The sequence below is a fragment of the Pleurodeles waltl genome, chromosome 9 (assembly GCF_031143425.1).
Source record: "Pleurodeles waltl isolate 20211129_DDA chromosome 9, aPleWal1.hap1.20221129, whole genome shotgun sequence".
Lineage (NCBI taxonomy): Eukaryota > Metazoa > Chordata > Amphibia > Caudata > Salamandridae > Pleurodeles > Pleurodeles waltl.
Window position 1 is genome coordinate 403,057,345 of NC_090448.1, and position 21,155 is coordinate 403,078,499.

The following is a 21,155-nucleotide window of genomic DNA, read 5'->3' on the forward strand; positions in this document are numbered from 1 at the left end:
CAAACGTGCAAGGCTATCTCTCCCCCCCCCCTCACAAAAAAAGCTGCCGTAGTAGCCCATTGACAAATTATAAAATGTTAATTAAAAGCACTTGGACTGGCGTGGAGGATTGTTCCGATTATGAAATTGAGGAACATACTTTCCCGAAAAAACAACTTTCAGCAGCTGCGTTTAGACCAGGATTCCTCCCCTACGCCCACATTCACTCGATAGCCTAGGGGTCAAGTAACTCCTGTGTATAGAGTCCACAAATACGGACCAAATCAACAGTCGAGCTCTGCACAAAAATCACAGTACATCTATAATAAACAAACAACAACTGAAGGATGTAAAGAAGGACAGAATTATTATTTTTCTTTCAAATAAATAAAATGATAACCTAGAGAAAACGCCAAGAGCATGGAAAGAATCTTGGATAAAAAGAAAAGTCAATGCTTCTGAAAGGAATCACCATAGAGAAGTTGAAATACTCACAGCTTACAATAACTACCCCACCCTCTATACACGATGGGTGCCGGCCATGGTCAACGCAAGATACAGCAGTTTCAAAGTTTAACAAAAATAGGAAGAACGAAATAATTTAGTGCACCAGCACCTTCCATTAATAATTCCTTTACATCTGCCCCCACCCACATTTTTCATCCTCTCCCCTTCAGGTGTGCAAACTGGAGATGGTACAGGAAGTCCTCTGAGGTAAAACTCGACCACGAAAACATCCAAAGTAGAGTGACTGCTAGGAAAACAAAATGTCATTTCAGGGCAATCTAACCAAACAACCTTAAAACATAATAGTCTCACCCCAACCAACCCCTTAGAAGCAATTTCCTTTGTGTGAAGTACATCGCCCCAACACCACAGAATTCACATTTTGCATCTGAACAGACTTCCTCCCATCTTCAGTGTGCTCTCCACTGCCTCTTACTCCTCCCCCCACGAATGTGGTCTCGAGGAGATTCGAGGTTGAAATTAGGAGATGTCTGCTTCTGCATATACCAATGCATGTTGATGGAGTTTGAGGACTTTTCTCTAGTGTCTGAAAAGGTTGATGGGTTACAAATTAAATTCAGAGCTAGAAATCGGTCAGAACCTTGCATGGTTCAGATGTGCTTAGGGACCACATGTTTTTATCTGTACACTGATCTAAAGTGGCCGGAAATACAGTTAATTCTGCCAAAATAATAACAGGCGGTTCATCACACCACAACTTCCTACAACACAGCCACACCCACTCCGCTGGGGAAAAAAGTTGTGCTGCTTGTTATTCCTCCTGCAACAGAAGCTAATGAGAGAGCAACAACTTAACAAGAAGTCCAAGTCTATGCTAAACGTTTTAAAAAAGCACCAACACAAAGGGCAAATGAGTGGCTTAATGAGAAAGTGGTTACCTGTGTGTTACACAACTCAGTTATAAGGAAAATGGGTGTAATAGTGATCAGAAATTCCAAATGCCCTAACACAGTAAATCAAAACATGTCATTCTCACAGAGAAAATAAGAGCTCACACATCTAGCATTCTCAGTCAATAGAAAATGGGAAAACAAGTTGCAAGCCTGCAAAATAGCCCACCACCCATCTCCTGGCGATATAGTTCATTCAAGGAAACTTGTCTATCCTGAGCTAGAATTGGGGAACCACCTTACATGCAAAGTGAAATATACGTTAAAGGCATGCTTGAAATAAAGTATGGCATTCCCCATCAGTAAACCAGTTGAACCCAATATTCCAATCACCTCCCATGCAAGGGTCTCAAGGGCATTGTAGTCAACAAACTCCTCAGTCCTTACTGTTAGCTATCTAGACAAGATCTAACCTGCAGACATCAAATAGTCAAAGGATTGGACCAATTATACGTAAATATGGTTCACCACTCTCACCACAAGCATGAGTAGATTCCAACTATTTAGATCCATAATGTCAGCAGCAGAAATCCTCCAACATCAGTGGGCATGATTTAGCAGAAGTGAGCTTTAAGGACTGGATTGCCTAATCCGCCTTCAATTATGCAATCCAGATGCATAGGTAAGTGCTCCATAAACAAACTGGTACAGGAATGCTTCTGAAAGGGGGACTCAAGGCTGCCTTTGGCTACATATGTGAACACCTATGTGCAGTTTTAGCAGTTGCAAATACAATGAGTGTTTCAATGCCTTTTGCTGACCAAGAAGATTGCAGAGATATTCTCAGTCATTTTACTGGATTTAGTAAGTCAAGAGATGCATTTTAACGAGACTGAATTTTTGATGTGCCTTGCCCACATGGGTACTTTGTGGAACTAATTAAATGCCTTATTAACAGAATGAATAGAAGAATCAACAAAAAAAAGAATCTCATTCTGAATCATTCTTTTCAGTAGCTCATAGTTTGCTATTAGTAATCCCTTCCAGGCGGTCAATCAAAAACAAATAAATACAAGTTCTAGCCCTAAAGAGACATGGTCTGCAGGTTGCGAACATCTGCTTCCTAGTGTTGGACTCTGCACTTGAGTGTGGCATAGGACTGTATAAACTACATCTATACGGGAATGTTGACATCAACTTGATCTCCAAGAATAAATCTGTTGAGGCCTAATTGTGGATTTTATTGATCATTTTCCCAACTCATTCTGTTCCAGATGCAAAGCACAATAAAGCCATATGTGTGCCAGTTTTGAAATGGTCTCCACCAACCTTCCAATGCAGTCCAGTGATGCTAGAATGGACGTGCCGTTTCTTGCAAAGCATACCACTTCTTTCTCAGGAACAACCATTGCATCCTACGTTACTACTCATAAAATATATGACAAGGATGCTGTTTAGATAAAAACAGTTTGTCCCACACCTTGCACTGTAAATTTGTAGAACTGTAGTTTTTTGTTAAGTTCTCAAAAGAAGCAGGGCCCCTATGCTCAGATTCTGTTACAGTAAATACAATGGAGAGTGTTTTAACAACTTTGACTGAGGACTGTCACCAAAACCAAGGAAAGATGGTTTGTGGAGAAAAAATATATATAACGTGGAAAAAGGTTTGTGGAGAAAATAAAATATAGAACGTGAAACGTGAGTGTGCTCCTCCACAGCAGCGATTTAACCTTGCAGGAAACATTATGATGCAGAGCAGCGAGGCTTAGTTAACAGAACCCCATTTCGACAATAGCAAGGTTTCTGTTGAAACACCACAGGGTCCGGTTGTCTCTGCATTCTGAAGCAGGTAGGGAAATATATTTTATCAAGTATAATGGATGTTGGAATTATTCTTCTGGTTACTTTTGCTGCAGACAGGTGCTCCCTGTTTTGAAAGAAATGTTAGCAGCTTTAGCAACTTGCACCACTTTACTGATTAATTCTGGTAGTGTCCTTTTCATTTTTCTGCAATACCGTAGAACCAAAAGAGGACTCTTTCATATGAGTTTGTTAGTCACCTCATTATTGATAAAATGCCTGTGTGTTAGTTTCGTGTCAAGGACTTAACGTGCAAGTTGTAGTAATCAGGACATCTGCCTAAAGTAACCCTATATTCTAACAGACCTATGAGGGGCTACTGGATTAACTAAGAGCAGAAAGGCCAACCCAACTGATTACATGATAAATACATAAGCCAGTGTGAAGATGGAGGTACAACAGTAATTTGCAAACAACTGGAACCAACTGTACCGACCAATTACTGTATTTTAAAGAGGAAATACAACATCTCACCTACTGTTCAGTGCTGGTTTAACTTGGTGGAATGGTAGGAAAGGAAAGGGGAGGGGTCAAAGAAGGGAGGCCTGCAAACACCATATAGCACTCTTAATTTTACGTTGGTTCATATAGAGATGGGGTTCTCATTCAGACAAAAGCCACACACAGGCAACTAGAGTTCTTATTCTCACAAGAAATCATGCACAACCAATCGAAGTGTCACATTCCCACATATTAAAGACAGTTGATTTCTCAGAAGTACAATATACAAAAGGAACTAGAAGTTTCATTTCCCAGAGTAGCTACAAACTGAGAATTCCCATTCTCAGAATAATCCACACAGGGAACCAGTCTCTCATTTTCAGTGTACCCTTACAAGAAATATACATGAACTTAGAAGCAGTAAACGAGAACATGAACCAAATATTTGAGTTTTGTAGAACATAAAAGTGGTTGATTGGGACATCTTACTCTTTTTAGAGCTGGAATCTGCTCAAAGAATCCGAGCTGCACATTCTAATGAAGCGGTTATCTACAGAAAGATCAGGAGAGAATCTTCCCAGCTCAGCAGCAAAACAAAATAGAAATGTATGCACCTTATTCTCAGTTGACATAAAAATAGAAAGCCACGCATTTTCTTCAAGGAATAATCATGCAATGGGACCCAGAGTGTAGGAGCAGGGAGCCCACACATCTAGCCAATAAGCACTTGCTCTAAGGGAGCAACAAGGAACAAGTAAAGAAATACATTTATAATACTTGTTGTCCATCATGGAAATCTTCAGTAAGTTAACAAGTACATCTAAAAACAAGGAGACTATCTCTGCCGATGTACACAATCCCAGCAATATTTTCTAAAATAAAAATCTTATTAACCAAAACTATTTCTATTCTTTATACAAGAACAACACATGAACAAATGAAGCTATTCCAGAGTGGTAGAAAACACAGAGGCAGTGAAAGTCGTGGCATTGCTAACTGACAGGAAGGATCACAATCAATACTTCTGTATCATTTCCCCTAGGATCAATATGGAGGTGGGTGGATTACTGTTAACACACACCCAGAAAGAAGAAACAGGAGAAGATGTAACCTTTCCACTCCACCACATGATCTTCACTAATATTCCTAAATACCAGAGTGTACATAATATTCAAAAGCACATGTGATTCAAGATATATCAATTGCTTAGATGTTATCAAGCAAATATTAATGGCACAGTTAAGGTTGTTTTTTTTTTTTTACTAATTTCTCTTGCACAGTTGCGGTAATAAAGAATGGCCCTTTCCAAAAGATAGACGCTCAACTACGTTTTCCAAATATAAAGATTGGGGAAACGAGATGGTTTTGTTTACATGAATATTAGATAAAGCCTTTGGATGGAGTGGGCCAAGTTACCCAAGAATTTAGCCTCAGAGAAAATTGTGAATGGTTGACAAGAACACACAACTCTTGTTTGCCAACCCTTTTGGTTAATGTATTGACAAATAAAGCATTGACTTGCCTCGAAAATATATTGCAGGTCAGATTTTCGAATCAATTTAAATGGAGAGCTTAGATCTCAAGAGAAAAAAGCGATGATTGAGAAGGACATTTGGAGTAAGCTTTAAAAAAAAAAAAAAAAACACTACCAAGTGAATTTTTGAATGGGGCCTGGAAACTAGACTCAAGAAAGTTACAGGCTAAATTGCAGCTTCATTTTTTGGATATGTTCTAGGTCTGATGCTCGTCTTAGCATATGCTGCACCGCTTCCACATGATGGTATTAGCTTTCCCTCTAGAAAGCCTCTAAAATGTTCATTCAGACTACAGCACGCAGGTGCAAATGGGTGTACGTATTCTAACCATCTGCCAGGCAGAAAAGTTGAACAGCAAAAGGCTGTGATGCATATTTATGCTGCCTATCCTAACAAAAGATCCAAATCACCCCATTTCTAGTGAGCCTTCTCTGATGTGAGGTTAAAAAAAAAAAAAATCACAATTTCATGACCCCTCTCAAGCAATTGGGTACACGCTCGGTCTAGATTCTCTCAGCTCAGGAAAACATATGGTTAGCTGCTGATAAGGGTAGTCCACTAGGAGTAGGGTTATCAACAGCCTGAAAGGAGGTTTAGGAAATCTGCACTTCTTGGTCTTGCAAAGTGATCTTTCAGTGTAAACCTTTTGTTATTGATCCATTTGTGAGTTCAGAGAGATCGGTTAAGGCATTTCGAGCTCAATGTTTTATTTTAGATCAAATGCTTCAAAAATCAAAATCCTAGATTTTAAGGAAGACGTTAGAGACGATGGTTTGTCTCAACTGCAGTGAAAAAATTTGATTATTTTCCTCAAGAACCATTAACACTGTTAGAATAGGTCCCAGCAATGTTGGGGATATACAGCAGTTCCACTCCCTGCATTTTATGACCAGCAGTAGTCCTGCTGTAGAGACTAACTTATCTATAGAGTGCTTCTTTAGAAATCCCAACTAGGCTTCTATGTAAATTCCTATACAGACCCTCGTGTCAAATCCTGCATTGAGCTTAATCATCTGTCCTTTACTTTTTAACTTCCACAATAGTGAATCCATCAGAAAAGGCAAATATGGTTCCCCATGTCCATGGGTATGTTGGAGTACTGTTATGTTTACTATTTTTCCATGTGAAAAATAAAAAAAAGTTAGTTAAAAAAATGAACTTTACCATCACAAGAAAGGTTTTCAATCTGGACAAACCTGTAAACTGAATGGCGTTAAAAACAAAAAGTTAACTGTATTGCATTTTATAACTCTGGAACAGCAATGTTTTTGCCAGTTTTCTTCATTAATTTTATTTAAAAAAAAAAAAGAAATCAGGTCGAACTGTTTTTAATATACATGTATGAAAGCAGCAGAGTCCAACATGTTTCCAAAACATTGTTTATGCCCTTTTCAGGACCGTGTACATGGGCAGAGATACTACAGTATTTAGGAATATTTATGAAGATCCTAGGATGGACAACACTGTTGCACCGACATGTGACAGGATCTCACACTGAACTGCATAGTCCCATTAAAATAACAGAAGAGACACAAGGAACCATAGGGTTATTGGTAATTGAGCACACAACCACAGGAATTGATATCCCTCCAGGTAAGTACATTTTCAAATGACAAGGCTGTCTCAATTCAGTGAGATGTTCAGATACATGCTACCAGAAACACAGGGTGGATAAAGAGGCAACAAAACCCGAGGCTAACTGGACATATTGGCTCGAAGGAAGAGTTTCCACTGAAATGCTTTGGCCACAAGAGATTCAGAAAAAAGGTGTACTAGCTATTTTCAGCTCTCAAAGAGTTGTTCTTCCTAAAAAGGTAGCATAAAAAAAGTTTGTTGCAGCATATAAACTTGCATGCTGCCATCGAGAAAGCTGGGGCCAGGCACTCAGACTGGTTTAATTAGCTTGGGCTGTACTAAATTTTGATTAGACACATTCAATGAGCTAATATGATTCTCACCTCACTACTGCAACTATTTAGTCGGACATTCTCTATCTTTCTCTATAGGGAAAATATATCAACACTACACGTTAAGTCAAGTCGCTGCCACAAAAGTGCATTTACTTAGGATCTCTTACATAGTCACTGGAAGATGCACATACAGTGGTCCCTTTTGTGAGATTTCGTAAACTTAATAGGCTCGCCCAAGCATGGACTGAGAAAAACAATTCCATTTAGCTGAAAAGTTGGTCATATCGAACCTTCCCTAATTTGTTCGTAAAATGAAATTATAAATGGTGGAGTGCATTGGAAATGGCTGGGGGGAAATGTGTTGCCATCCATCACCAAACAAAATGAAAGAGAGAGCAGTGTGCCTCATCTGCATGCACAAGGCCTGAGCTTCAAAGCCGTTTGTCTGTTCATAATTATCACTCGTTTAAAGAGGGGACAGTAGGATTGGGGGGGGGGGGGGGGGGGGGATGGGATATGTATTTATTTACCATATGTGGAGCATTTTTTCACAACATAAAATATATTCTTCAACAAATGCATTTATTTTCATGATATATATCAGAAGTATTTAAAAAATATGTACATCCTTGGTCATTAGGTCCTGCCCACCCACCCGAACCATACTCCAGATATGTTAAATAAATGAATGGCGTAGCAAAGAATATACACACACACTCACACACAGGCCTCCTTCAAATAAGAAAGGTACAGGAAATCCAACTTCAAGAAGAGATGGAGACACATATTCTCGTGTACCTACCATCAGAATGACGTGCTAGCTTTCAGCTTCATAACTGCAACCGTGAAAGATTCTGCCAAACCATACAACATTCCTGTCATTCATGACCATAATAGGTTTCCATACATTTAGCTCTGATCACAGCCTTGGTTTTCACAAATTCGTACTTGTGTCCATCCTTCCACATTTGTGTTTTTCTATCCAGTAGTCTCATCAATGTGCTGAATACCAAACCCTGTCCCAACTTCAGTCTAAAAAATGCACATCTAACAAAATACACATCTTTGCCAGCAGGTGTTGATCTCTGTATGTGTGTCACATTTCTTACGAAGTCACCCCCCACGTACAAAAGTTTTAGTCTAATATTACACAAGTGTACATTTCTTTACACAAGAGCATATTGCCATGCACATCCTGCCTATTGAGATTGTGTGTTAACTTAAGCAGATCTCTCCGATGTACCTAATCCGGTTAGAAAACAATTTTCTAAGAATTTAAAACACTCATTTGGCCCCACAAAATGGAACACAACCTGTGGCACTGGCTAAGCTTCCCTCACAGGACAAGTATTTTTTTCATCATCACAGGAGAGGGGTGTAGAAGAAGAGAAGTTAGGAAATATAGGTAAATGTGAAACACTGCAAGAGAATCAATTCCTTGAAAGGGGAGCTGGAGAAATAGGGGAAAACATTTCTTTTAACTTTACAAAAAATACCTTGTGCAACAATGATTTGTTTTGTACAGTACCACAATCGTAAGAGAAATTCAACAGAGGCAAGGTCACAAAAGTTCAAGCTCCTTACCCTCCAGCCCACCATTACAGTCTCCTTCTAACAGGCTTTCTACTTCAGTCCCAAAGATGCTTTGTTATGATGAAAAAACAGAGACCGTTAATTGTGTTTCTTTTTCCAAAAATAACATTTCCTCTTTTTTTGTCCTCATTTTTTTGATTACATAAAAAAAACCTGGGGATGGTTCAAGAACCAAAAAACAGAATGGTTGCCCAATGTCGAACCGTTTTAAGTGATGCTCCATGATACCACTGGTAGTGGGACTTTTGTCTCACTCAAACACACACCCCAGACTGACCAATTGCTCCATATGATGCTATGGTTGCCTTCTGTCTTTCTGATCGCGGTCCAGACCTGGCTAACACATCATCATATCACCTCCACCTCTGCAAGCTCTCTGAATCTCCTACCCCCTCAGCGAGGGGGGCGGGCATGTTAAAGCTTCAGCTCATTGGCCACCTTGGAGGCAATGTTCTTGAAAGCCATGGAGGTCCCTGATATCCGCTTGAAGCGCACCCCATTGAGTGAGAGGCGAGGAAGTTTGCACACCTCCATCTCCCACTGGACAAAGTTGTCATGCCCAGGGGTGCCATGCATGCACAGCATCATGTACTTCTCCTGCATCTCACATTGGCAGCTGTTGGCATCCAGCACCTTACGGATTTCCTTCAGCATCTCATTTGGCTCCATGGAGCTTGTTGTTTTCATACTCCAGGTGAAGCGCAGCGACCGTGGCTTTGAATCTCTGTTCTCGTCTTTCTCATTGCCCAAATGAGGTCTGCGAAGGGAGAAAGATATAAATAAGAGGTTGGCCTTGTGTTAGGACAAAGTACCTTATCACAATCTGACACTAGACAGAATGTTAGAAATAGAGTACAAGTATTAATAAAAGTGAAAAGACAAAGGATTCAAATAAATTGATTCGCATTGGAGATACCAGTAAATACAACTGCATATGGAAAGGTCTCGAAGGATATAGGAATATTAGACAAAAAAAGAAGCCGATTAGTTTAAGAAATTCTCCACTATAGCAGCGATGCTCACTATCGTCCAAGTCCATATTGAGGAAGGTTAGATTTCAAATGAGTGTAGGTAGCTATACATTCCAGTACCTCAAGATGTATATAGTGCACTGTAGGAAAGAGCTCAGTGGGGCCACTGGTGATATGGACAGCTGGACAAACCTGAAGGTTGTGCTTCTTTAAATAAAGGGTAAGGGTTACACTGTATAGCTCCAATGAACGCAGCACAACCAGTAACAGAAGACTCCAGAGGAGATGCTGTGTTGAGGTGGAATACAGACATAAGTGAAAAGAGGCACAGAATGTGGGAACGCCATTGGCAGGAAATAAGAATGCTGGTAACGTTTTTACCAGGGAGTGAAGGAATGAAGAATAGACATGCGAGGGGATGGCTAACACCAATCAATATAATCACAATTCAAACAAATTACTGTGAGATACCCAAAATTCTGATAGCCACAATTTTCAAGGTAAAACTACGTGTTATGCATGCTTAGAAATGAGTGGACTTAAGCATCATCCACTCTGACAAAAAAAAACATTCCCTAAAAGACAAATGCTTTGGATACATACCACACTGTGTGAACAGTGATACATATTTAACAAACGTCTCCATCGGTTCAGAATTGCAAGCAGGGGCATTATGAGAGATGGAAGCTGCAGATGTAATTAGCTAACCTTTAAATGATTTAGCAAAAGCCTGACTGGATTCAGAACCCAAAGGATATCAGGTTTAAAAAGAAGTTCTCTGAACCCTCTCACCACTTATTCCAAGTGGTGTGCTTTCCACATCCGAAATGGTCGACAGTGACAACCACTCTCGAAGTAGATACTTAAAAACCACGAACAAAAAGGCTCTTACTTTAGGTTGCTGTAGACTAGTATGAAAGTTGCTGGTTACAAAATATGGTAGGGATGTAACATTCAGGCTTCTATTTTTTAATGTTTTGAATTTAGATTCGTACACAGAGCACACTTAACGACAATATCAGTGTCCCCTGTGCATTGGATGCAAATGTCTCATTCCAGATTGCCAGTGTACAGCTGACACGAAGAGGCAAGTCTGCCACCTACTTCTGATAGCCATGGATGGCTATGTGTGTTCCAGTCACACTCCAGTCCTTTTTATCTCTGGTGTATGCGGTGAGCACTCGAACTGTAGACTGACTTCCTTAACCCTCAAAAGGGTTCTTATGCACTGTTCTATAAAGTTGTAATGCTGGAGCCATTTAACTTCATTATATTCTACACTCTCCTCCTCCTCCCTCCCTCCCCCAACAACCCCTGAAAGGTAACTGTTAGTCACTGCCTCTTTCTCTCATCACCAATCAAGGTTGCACGGTTATATGCAGAAGAAATCCACCTCAGTGCTTTTCTAACTTAACCTTATGAGCTGAAGTAACCTGCGCTCCTGCGGCAGAGACCAGTGAAGGATCGCTACACCTTGAAAACTGATTTCTCCAAAATGTCAAACCTTAATATCCCTCAAAGTACTCTCCACTCATACCATTCACATTTTTCAATCTTGCAGAAAAGCTTTCACTCAATCCTACCTTTCCTGTATTATTGGCAAACCTTGTATTGTGCTTCAAATGCCATCTTATTTTACAATATGAACCGAGTAATAGCCTTACAAAAATCTAAATAACTTACTCATCTCCCCCTTCTTCCTGCTCTAGATACTTAGTAGGAATTTACAACAAGGAGCCTGGACGCTGTCACACAAAACGTAGAAAGAATCTGGCTCTTCACTTTAAGTGACCTGCTAAATATCTATAACTCACAAATGTCAGGGGTTTATTTAGTACTCAAAGTAAGAAATGATTAGTAAAACACACACACACATATCCACACATTCATTTCAGATGTGTTTTGCATTACCTAGCCATCCTGCGGGTGTATGCAAAAATGTGAATCTGTTACTCATGTGACAGAAAGGAAAATATTACTTGCCCAGTAAGCATCTGTAGAGCTGTAGATTCACTTGTTCTGCACGCCTCCTGATATCCAGTGTTGGGTACGGAGTGTTGCAAGTTGTTTTTCTTCAAAGAAGCATTTCCGAGTCACGGGATCGAGTGACTCCTTCTTCTTGGTGACAGAGCGCATGGACATTGACTCCTTTGTCAGACTGTTTTCCCGCAGGCGGGTGAGAAATGGAGTGTAGAGGAAGTATAAAAAAAGAGACGTCAATGCAAAGGTAAATATAGATATATATATGTACAACTATATACAAGTATAAAGTAACTGAAATGCCCACGGAGAAGGGAAGGCACATGTGAATCTACAGCACTACATGCCACAAACAGACGCTTACTGGGTAACATTTTTCGTTCAACGGCATGTGCAGCTGTAGATACTCATGTTCTGCATAGACTGTAAAGCACTCCCTCCATAAAAGTGGTGGCTAGCCTGTGTGAGTTGCAGTTGACTGGAAAAGTGTTCTTAGTATTGGTTGGCCTACACTGGCTTGCTGATGTGAAAGTACATCTATACAATAGTTTTGTAAATGTATGTGGTGCAGACCATGTAATTGCCTTATAAATGTCAGCTATGGGTATATTTCTAAGGAAAGCCATAGTGGTTCCTTTCTTCCTGGTAGAATGTGCTCTTTCAGTGACAGGAAGTTGTCTTTTTTGCTTTATCATAACAAGTTTGAATACATTTTACTAGCCACCTAGCTGTGCTGCTTTTGGATACTGGTTTGCCCTTATGAGGAAGTGAGAAAGCTACAAAGAGCTGTTTAGTTTTTCTAAATTCTTTAGTTCGATCAATGTAGCACATTATTGCACATTTAATGTTTAAAGTGTGAAGGGCTCTTTTAGCAACTGAGTAAGGCTGCGGGAAGGAGACTGGTTACTTAATGGAATTATTAATGTGAAATTGAGAGACTACTTTGGGGAGTGTGGGGTGGGGGGAGGGGGGGGGGGTGGGACTTCAGATTAGTGCGATGAACCACTTTGTCCCTATGAATTTGGAAGAATGGTTCTTCCAAGGTTAGGGTCTGGAGCGCACTAACATGTATGAGAGATGTGATAGCAACTAAAAAGCCACTTTCCATGAGAGGTACTGAAGGGGACATGAGTGAAGTGGCTCAAAAGGAAGTCCCATGATCTTGGCAAGCACAATATTGAGGTTCCATGGTGGTGCAGGAGGCACTCTTGGTGGAACGACCGGTTTCAGTACTTCCATAAAAGCTTTGATCACTGGAATTCTAAACAGGGATGTATGTTGTCTGTTTTGTAAATATGCAGCTATAGCTGCAAGATGTAAGCGACGGAGGTGTAGGCTAAATTTAATCGCAGAGAATGTCTGACAGTACCTTTAATGGGGATAATGTGTTTGAGTTGACAATAGCAAACAAAGCGTTTCCACTTTGCAGCATAACATGCTCTAGTAAAGGGTTTGCAAGCTTCTCTGCACACAAATCCAAGTAACCAAACTCTATGACCTTAGGAACCAGGCTGACCTGATCCTGGTTTTGAGCGACAAGGTCCGGCCTGTTGGGAAGCTTCTCGTGGGGGACTACCAAGAGGTCCAGTAGTAGGGTAAACCAGAGCTGCTGCACCCAAGTGGCAGCTACAAGGCTCATGTTGCGAGATGTCTGCCTGATGTGTCGAACTAGAAATGGAATGAGAGGGATAGGTGGAAAAGAGTAGGCAAATATCCCTGACCTGCTCATCCACTGAGCATAGCTCTTGGATAGAGGACAAGGGTACCTGGAGATGAGGTTGTGGCACTTTATGGTTCCTGCTGCGGCGAAAAAACCTGTTCAATGTGTTCCCCACTATTACAGAAGTATTTTTGAAGGATTTGTGGGTGGAATGCCTATCCGTGGACTTGTTGCTGCATCCTGCTGAGCAGGTCTGCAAAGTTGTTGTCCGTCTTGGGAGATACTCTGCTACCGGGTGAATATGATGGTGGAGAGCCCATTTCCAAATTGTCAGAGAGTTGTAAAAGTTGGAATGACTGTCTCCCCCCCTTGTTTGCAAAGGTAGTACACTGCTGTTATGTTGTCTGTGCGGACTAAAACAACTTTATGAGAAAGGTGATTAAGAAATACTTTCAGGGCTAGAAATAATGCCTGACTTTGCCTGACTTTTGAGGAAGTTGATGTGTAAGAGGTGATGATGGGGATTCCACTGGCCTTGTACTGGGTTCTTGAAGGTGAGCGCCCCAGCCCGTGTGATGTGTCTGTTGTCAGAATGATCGGAGGCACAGGGTCTAGGAAATGCCACCCTTTCAAAAGGTTGGTAGTGCATAGGGCGGTGAGTATGGTGGTCTAACACTAGATCGTCCCAGGTACCCTGTGATTAGGCCCACTGATGAGACAGACACTGATGAAGGGGATGCATGTGGAGTCTGGAGGGGGAATGATGGCAATGCAGGAGGCCCTCATCCCTAACAGGTGCATCACAGTCCTGACCATGTATGGTGAATTCTCTTGAAACAGAGAGGAGAGACTGAAAGTTGTGAACATGAGCCGGATTTTGGTATGCTATCCCCAAGTTCTGCAATGAGAATAACTCCTAGATAGGGCTGCGCCTGAAGAGGTTGAAGGTGTGAGTTGAGAAAATTGAGTGTGAACCCTAACTTGTGCAGAAGGTCCACAGTCATCTGAGTGTGATGTTGCCATTGTGCTAACATGCTGGCTTTGATGAGTCAGTCATCCCGGTAGGGAAATACATGTAATGTTATGTTTCATGAGACTGCTGCTACTACTACTGTTAAGCACTTTGTGAAGACTCTGGGAGTTGTAGTGACTCCGAAAGGAAAAACCTTGCATTGGTAGAGCTTGCCTGCAATGACGAATCTGAGATATTTGCACTGTGCAGGGTGGATGGCAATATGGAAGTAGGCATCCATTAGTTCTAGGGCCGTCAAAGTCGCCCTGTTTTAAGAGGGGGGATAACATCCTGAACAATAACCATGTAAAAGTGTTCTAATAGATTTCAGTGGTTTAGGGTCCGAGGTCTAGAATGGGTCTGTTTTTCAGCTTCTCAAGGGTGGAGTTCACTTGAGGGCCGAAAAGATGCTTCTTGTTGAAAGGCATATTGACTACCGCTTGTTGTACCCCTGGTTTAAAACCTAAGTGTATGAAAGAACCCTCTTTTTGGCATGATACCCCCACTTTTGTGCCTGCTGTCAGTGTGTTTTGACTGTTTTTACTGGGATCCTGCAAAACAGTACCTCAGATTTTGTGCTCTTTCACTCTAAATTTGGTTACTTAGGACTTTGCACACCCCACAATTGGCATACTAGTGCCCCCATATAAGTCCCTAGTATATGATACATAGGTTTACAGGTGTTGGGGCACCAGGAGTTCCTCATGTATTGTGCCACCCATGGGAGCCATTGCAAAATATGTCTGCGGCCTGATATTGCAGCCTGCGTGAAAAGGTGCATACAAACTTTCACTACAGGCCACTGCATTGGGTCCTGCTACATAATGGTAACTCCGAACCTTTTGGTATCAAACATGTCGGAATCATACCTCAAAACTGTTGCCAGTATTAGTTGTATGATTCCATGCACTCTGGGGGCTCCTTAGAGGACCCCCAGCAGTGCTCCTACCAGTCTTCTGGGGTTTTCCAGGAAGCCTGTGCTGCTGCCACCATCAGACAGGTTTCTGCCCTCCTGCTGCTTGACCAGCTCAGGCAGAGGAAGGCAGAACAAAGGATTTCATGTGAGAGATGGAGGTAATACCCTCTTCCCTTGGAAACAGAGGTGTTACATGGCTCGGGAGGGGTAGCCTTCCCAAGCCACCGGTATGCTTTGAAGGGCACATTTGGTGCCCTCCATGCAGAAACTAGTTTGCACCAGTCCAGGAACCCCCGCTCTCTGCTCTGGTGCCAAACTGGAGAAAGGAAAGGGGACTGACCACTCCCCTGTCCATCACCACCCAAAGGTGGTGCCCAGAGCTCCTCCAGGTGGCCACTTGATTCTTCCATCTTAAATCCAAGGTGGGCAGAGGCCCCTTTGAGCATCTGAGTGGCCAGGTCAGGTAGGTGATGTCATAGCCCCTTCCTGATAGGTGGTCCCCCTGCTCAGTTACCAATCCCCCTTCCTGGGCTATTTAGGGTCTCCCTCTTGGGTGGGTCCTCAGATTCGACTTGCAAGATTACAGGAGAACTCCTCTGCATCGCTTACTTCATCTTCTGGCCACTGGGACTGCAACTGGACCTTCCAGGAACTGACAATCTGCAACAAATCAACTCTGCCACATTGTTTCTCCAGCTCCTTCCATCAACTGCAACATTTCCCAGGCTGGGCATCCTCTGAGGCAGCGAGTCTTCAGCCTGCACGAGAGTAAGAAGGAATCTCCCTTGGAGTGAAAGAGTCACTACCCTGCATCTGAAGGCACCAATTGCAACAACGGCCGGCTGCGTGGATCCTCTCTCCTCTGGAGCTGCTTGGATTCTGCATCACAGGTGGTGGTCTTGCGTGGTCCCCTTGGTCCTCTCTACCAGCTGTTTAATTTGGGAGATGGTAAGCCCTTGCAGGACAGTGCCTCTGTGCACTGCGACTCTTGGAGCTATCTAGGCTTGTTTGTTTCTCCTCCAAGGGATCTTCAGGTTCCGTGTAGCTCCCGCCCCAGCACTCCTTCCTGCAAAGCACAGTCTCCTGCCTGCTGCTCCAGTGACATGGGACTCCTCTTAAGGTGTGTTGAGTGGCCCTCACTGCGAATCCTCTGCCTGCTGCCAGTGGGTTGCCTGTGGGAGCTGCCTCTTCTTGTGACTTTCCCCAGCTGCTGAGGGTCATGCTGGACTCCCCTCCTTGGGTCAGTTGGTTCTCTTCAGCCTTGCAAACCTTCCCCGTCTCTTGCATTTGCCAAGGCTTGTTGGTGTTTTTCCAGCACCACTAACCAACATTATCTCCACCGCCAATGTGGGACATCACTTGTATCACTCCTGGGACTCCTCTTCAGCTCCTGTGCCGTACTGTTGACCTTGTGTGTCCACCGTCAACCTGGTCCTGCATCCACAGTAGTGGCTCCTGTCACCACCGGACACTCCACTTTAAATTGGACTTGGTCTCCTTCCTTTGCAGGTCCTCCTCTGGAAAAGGATTATACAAGACCCAACCAAGTCTGAAAAAACCCAAAGGTGGACTCTGACAAAGTCCTCCTATGGTTTTGGGGAAAACCAAGTACTTACCTCTGCTCTCCTGGTCGCTGGGGTCACTCTGGTACCTACCTCTTCAGGTTACTAGTTCCTCCAGCTCTCTTCTACTGATTCCACTTCCTTGGGTGGGGGACTGCCTTTCACATTTCACTTTTTTAGTGTATGGTTTAGCTCTCCCCTAGAGCCCTCACTATTTGCTATTGCTTTTACCAATGCCTATAGCTTTCTATGCTATTTACTGATTGCTAATGTGTATATAATAGTGTGGTTACTTACTTCCAGTTGAGGGTTTGCCTAATCAGTACTCTAGTATTTGTGTTACTATAATAAAGTACCTTTATATTTAAAAAAAAGTTTTTATTTTTACGTGTTTAAGTGCTGTGTGACTATAGTGGTATTGCATAAGCTTTGCATGTCTCCTGGATAAGTCTTGGGTGCTCCTCCACAACCACCTCTAGAGAGCCCTGCCTTACTAGACACTGCCTACACCTCACTAACAGGGAATACCTGGAAAAAGGTGATAACACCATAGGTGCTCACCACACACCAGGCCAGCTTCCTACAATGAGCATCAAAGCCAGGCATGTCTCCTTACTAGTATGCTGGTGTTGATACTGCATGCAACAATGTCCACGGTATCTAGGGCACATCTTATTGAATTATTACAGATTGTCTGCCCCTCTGTGACAATCTGTTGTCCCTTTTTTTCGTGCTCATCTGTGAGTTACTGGAGGGGCGCTTCCAGCTCATCCCAGTTAGCCGATCATACCTTGCAAGTAAAGCTTGTGAGTTGGCGATGTGCCTATGATTGCCAGCTTGCGCAGTCAATCTTACCTGCAGCGTCAATCTTTTTGCTCTCCTTGTCAGGGGGAAGAGGGTCTCCTGTGGCCTGACTATTGTCCCATTTATATTTACTGGGAACCACAATAGAATCTGGTGGGGCCTGTGATTTTATGTAAATTGGATCAGAGGGAGCAGCTTTGTATGTAGTCTACTCTAGGGGTGATAACCCTACAGCGGATTGCTCCTTAAAAATGTTGTCTGCATGACAAAGCTTCCCAGGAAGCATGGGAAAGAACTGGATATCCCTATGTGTGCACGTTAGGGTATCAAAAAGAAAGTCTTGTTTAATGAGGTCCCTGTGCAGTTCAACATTGTGGAACGCAGCTGCTCAAGCTATTACCTGCTGGTAGGATGTAGCATCCTCTGGCAGTGAGGGTCGTGTAGGGTAAAAATCCAGGTCTGTGGAAATCATGGGATCACGGTCATGTGTATTCCATGGATCTGGGTCCTGCTGTGTGCCACCCAAATCTCCCCCAGTAAATGAAGGGGAACCCTGTGGTTTTAAATCTCATGCAGTTGGAGAGGCAGGATAATGAGAGGAAGGGGGTGGAGGTGGTGAAGGTCTCTCAGAAGAAGGAAGAGGAAAAATAGTCTTTTTTTGGAGGTGGTGAAGTGACCAGAGCCTCCTGAAAGGACAATCTTCTCTTGAAGGTGATGGGGAAGCAATTAAGCATCCTGTACCCTCCTGGATGTGGAGGTGGTGCTGACAAGCATCCATGGTCTCCAAAATGGGTTCAATGGGAGATGGTGTAGTCGAAGACTGGCTACAGTCTTTCTGCTCTGAAGTTAAATCCCTGTTTTTCAACACCTAGGCTTTTGGTTGGTGTCCTTTTGTCAGAGCCAAAGCGGAGGTGGAGTTTGTTTGAGTAGGGCCGAAGTGGTCAGTGCCAAAGTTCATATGAAAGTTGCAACAATATCTTGGACCGAAGATGTTGAGGTCGATGCTGAGGATGATGTCTTGGTAAATTTCCAGTGCAGAGTTGGAAGGTGGGGCATCCGAGACTGTTTTACGAACTGGCCATGGCCTATTGACAGTGGTGCCCGACGACCTCGGTAAGGGGCTTTCTGGGAAGTCTTAGAGGGGGAAGGAGGGGCCACGGTACTCATGGGTTGCGCCGTCACCTTGTGGCTTTCAATGACCGACTGAACATTGGAGTCGGAGTCCTGGATGGAGAAGGCCTCCTCCTGTTCTGGCTGCTCCTCTGTGTGCTCCTCCCCAAAGATGTCTGGTGTGTTCTCAAGAGGTTTGTGTGCCTTCTCTAGGTGAACGAGCTCCTCTGTCCCGAAGGATCTTTTTCAATCTGAAGGATCTGCAGGCGTCGCATGTGGCTTCTTGATCGTCTGGTTGGAGGCACAGGTTACACACCAGATATTGGTTGGTGTGCAGGAATTTTGCCTGCCACTGAGGACAGAATCGAAATGGAGTCAATTTTATCAGAGCAGCATAGTGACTGGTGCCATATGCTGGGGTAGGCCCAAACGGGCAAGGAGTCCCGGAGGGCTTGTGGTCAGTTCTCGGACTGATGGAATGAGACAGGCGCAAGAATGTAAGAAAACGTGATTGAAAACAATACCATTATTGGAGCAAAAGACAGAAAGAAGAGTTTCAAAACTGGAGCAAGGGGAAAACTGAGCCAAGAGATACACCTCCGAACCCGATGGCGGAGAGTAAACTAACAAATGAGCCAATGCCCATGAGCACCAACACTGAGAAGGAGTCACCACTCTATCCTCTGACTTGAAAATGCTTCTTTGAAGAAAAACAACTTGCAATGCTCCAAACCCAACACCAAATGGCAGGAGAATGCAGAGCATCTTTAGCTACAGCTACATGTGCCATCCAACAGTAACTTACCTGTAACACTCATCAAATTCATAACTTTGGAACAATACTCAGCCTTCAGGCTGGACCTTGGAAATACAACACAATCTGCTTTTATTTTACAGAACAAATTAAAACATATATATATATATATATATATATATATATATATATATATATATATTTTTTTTTTAACTCTTCCACTGTTTGATCAAAACGTTTGGATATGACACTAGACAGAAAACCACTTTATCTGTAGCACCCACTAAAAGTAATGCCTGATACTGTAAACTGTGTTGCTACCATGTGTGGAGCTTACTTTGGAACTAAGAGGTCCGCGCTAAGCACCATTTCACCTTAGTTTTTTTATGGAAAAAAACAAGAAGACTATGAGCTCAAATACTCAGTTATGAATCTGGGACGGATGCGATCACCAGAGAACTAGTTAATGGCACAGGTAAATTAATGACGTCTTATGCCTTTTCCCATTTTCCCTGTCATACCGTGACAAGAGTGCCAGTGAACTGACTAACCATCAATGGGTTATCACTTTAACTACCACTTCCTGTTAGGGTATTTTCTTGCTTGCCTTGTTTGAAGGAAGAGTATCGTCAGTGGCCGGGGCGAATGAAGGTTTGTGAGTGGGGCCTGTCCCATAAAGTATGCTGTGCTGCTAGGAGAAGATGTGAATTTCTTTGCAATCCTTGGGGTGACTACCCTAACCTTGACAGGTTCCTTGAACTTGCCAGGAGCAGATATTAGCATGTCCCTCAGCAAGGAGTGGAACTTGAGAGTACATTCCTTTTTGGAAAGCTTCTCCAGAAGAAAGTAGTCATTCTCGACGAAATACGAAAGCCTGCATCCCTCTAAATGACCTCATGAGAGGCCGTGGTGTCATTTGGGGTGTGAGGCCCTGATTGTTTAATATTCTAGATTGATGTCACCTGGAGGAGCAACGCTTTCAGCTGAGGGATGGTCAGTGGGGCCTAACGGCAAGTCTTAAGTGTCAAACGATCGTAGGAGCTGCCTGACTCAATAGGAAAGTGTGACCCCTCTGGAGCAGGCAGTGGGGAGGTGTGCATGGACACACTGGTGGCAAGGAAGCAGGAGTTTGAGGTTGTGGATGTGGGCTGTCAGAAGAAGAGGACTGGTTGTTCTGTTCTTGTGTTACTGTGGTGCTAGCTTTGGGAAGGCTTGGGGTGGGGTGTGGTGAGAACTGTAGGAAGGTTCCCACTTAAAGGACTATCTCCTCGTTCGAGGGAGAAGTGCCATGGGCAGCTGTGGAGGCGGTAAAGCTGTGATCTTGTCTGTGATTGTGTGGATGAACTCACTTTTGGCTGGTGTCCTGTTTCCCAGGATGGGGCTTCAATGTCCCCATATTCAGGCTTTGACTGTAGTCTAGAGGTTGTCTTCATACTTGTCATTGAGGTGGTGTTTGGCATCAAGGCAGGGTTTGTCAACGAGGTTTTTTGCACTGGCAATGATGTAGCGTTTAGTGTTATCTTTGGATAGGATCAATGGTGTTAAGAACCTTAGGAGACAATGGGCTTGGCTGGAGGCTTTCTCCACTTTCAAGGCTTTTGCTGGTACCTGATACCAGCGATGGCCCTTGGCTTGCCTTTTGCTGGCTTCTGTGCTCAGGGCTTGATGCCCAACTCTCTCAAAAGTGGTGCTCTTCTCAGTATCAGACTT

General features: G+C 43.1%; 1 protein-coding gene across 10 annotated transcripts in view; it reads right to left on the reverse strand.

Annotated features, from left to right (window-relative positions):
* Positions 1-6,436: 6,436 nt before the first annotated feature.
* MARK2 (microtubule affinity regulating kinase 2) overlaps positions 6,437-21,155 on the reverse strand; it is a 603,936-nt gene continuing 589,217 nt past the window's right edge. For 8 of the 10 annotated variants that reach the window (XM_069207129.1, XM_069207137.1, XM_069207134.1 and 5 more), the window contains one exon: positions 6,437-9,433. In XM_069207129.1, coding sequence (XP_069063230.1) covers positions 9,091-9,433 — 343 coding nt within the window. In that variant the 3' untranslated portion in view covers positions 6,437-9,090. Of the gene's footprint in view, positions 9,434-11,630; positions 11,806-21,155 lie in introns of all 10 variants that reach the window. The other 2 variants (XM_069207136.1, XM_069207135.1) reach the window with 1 other exon arrangement.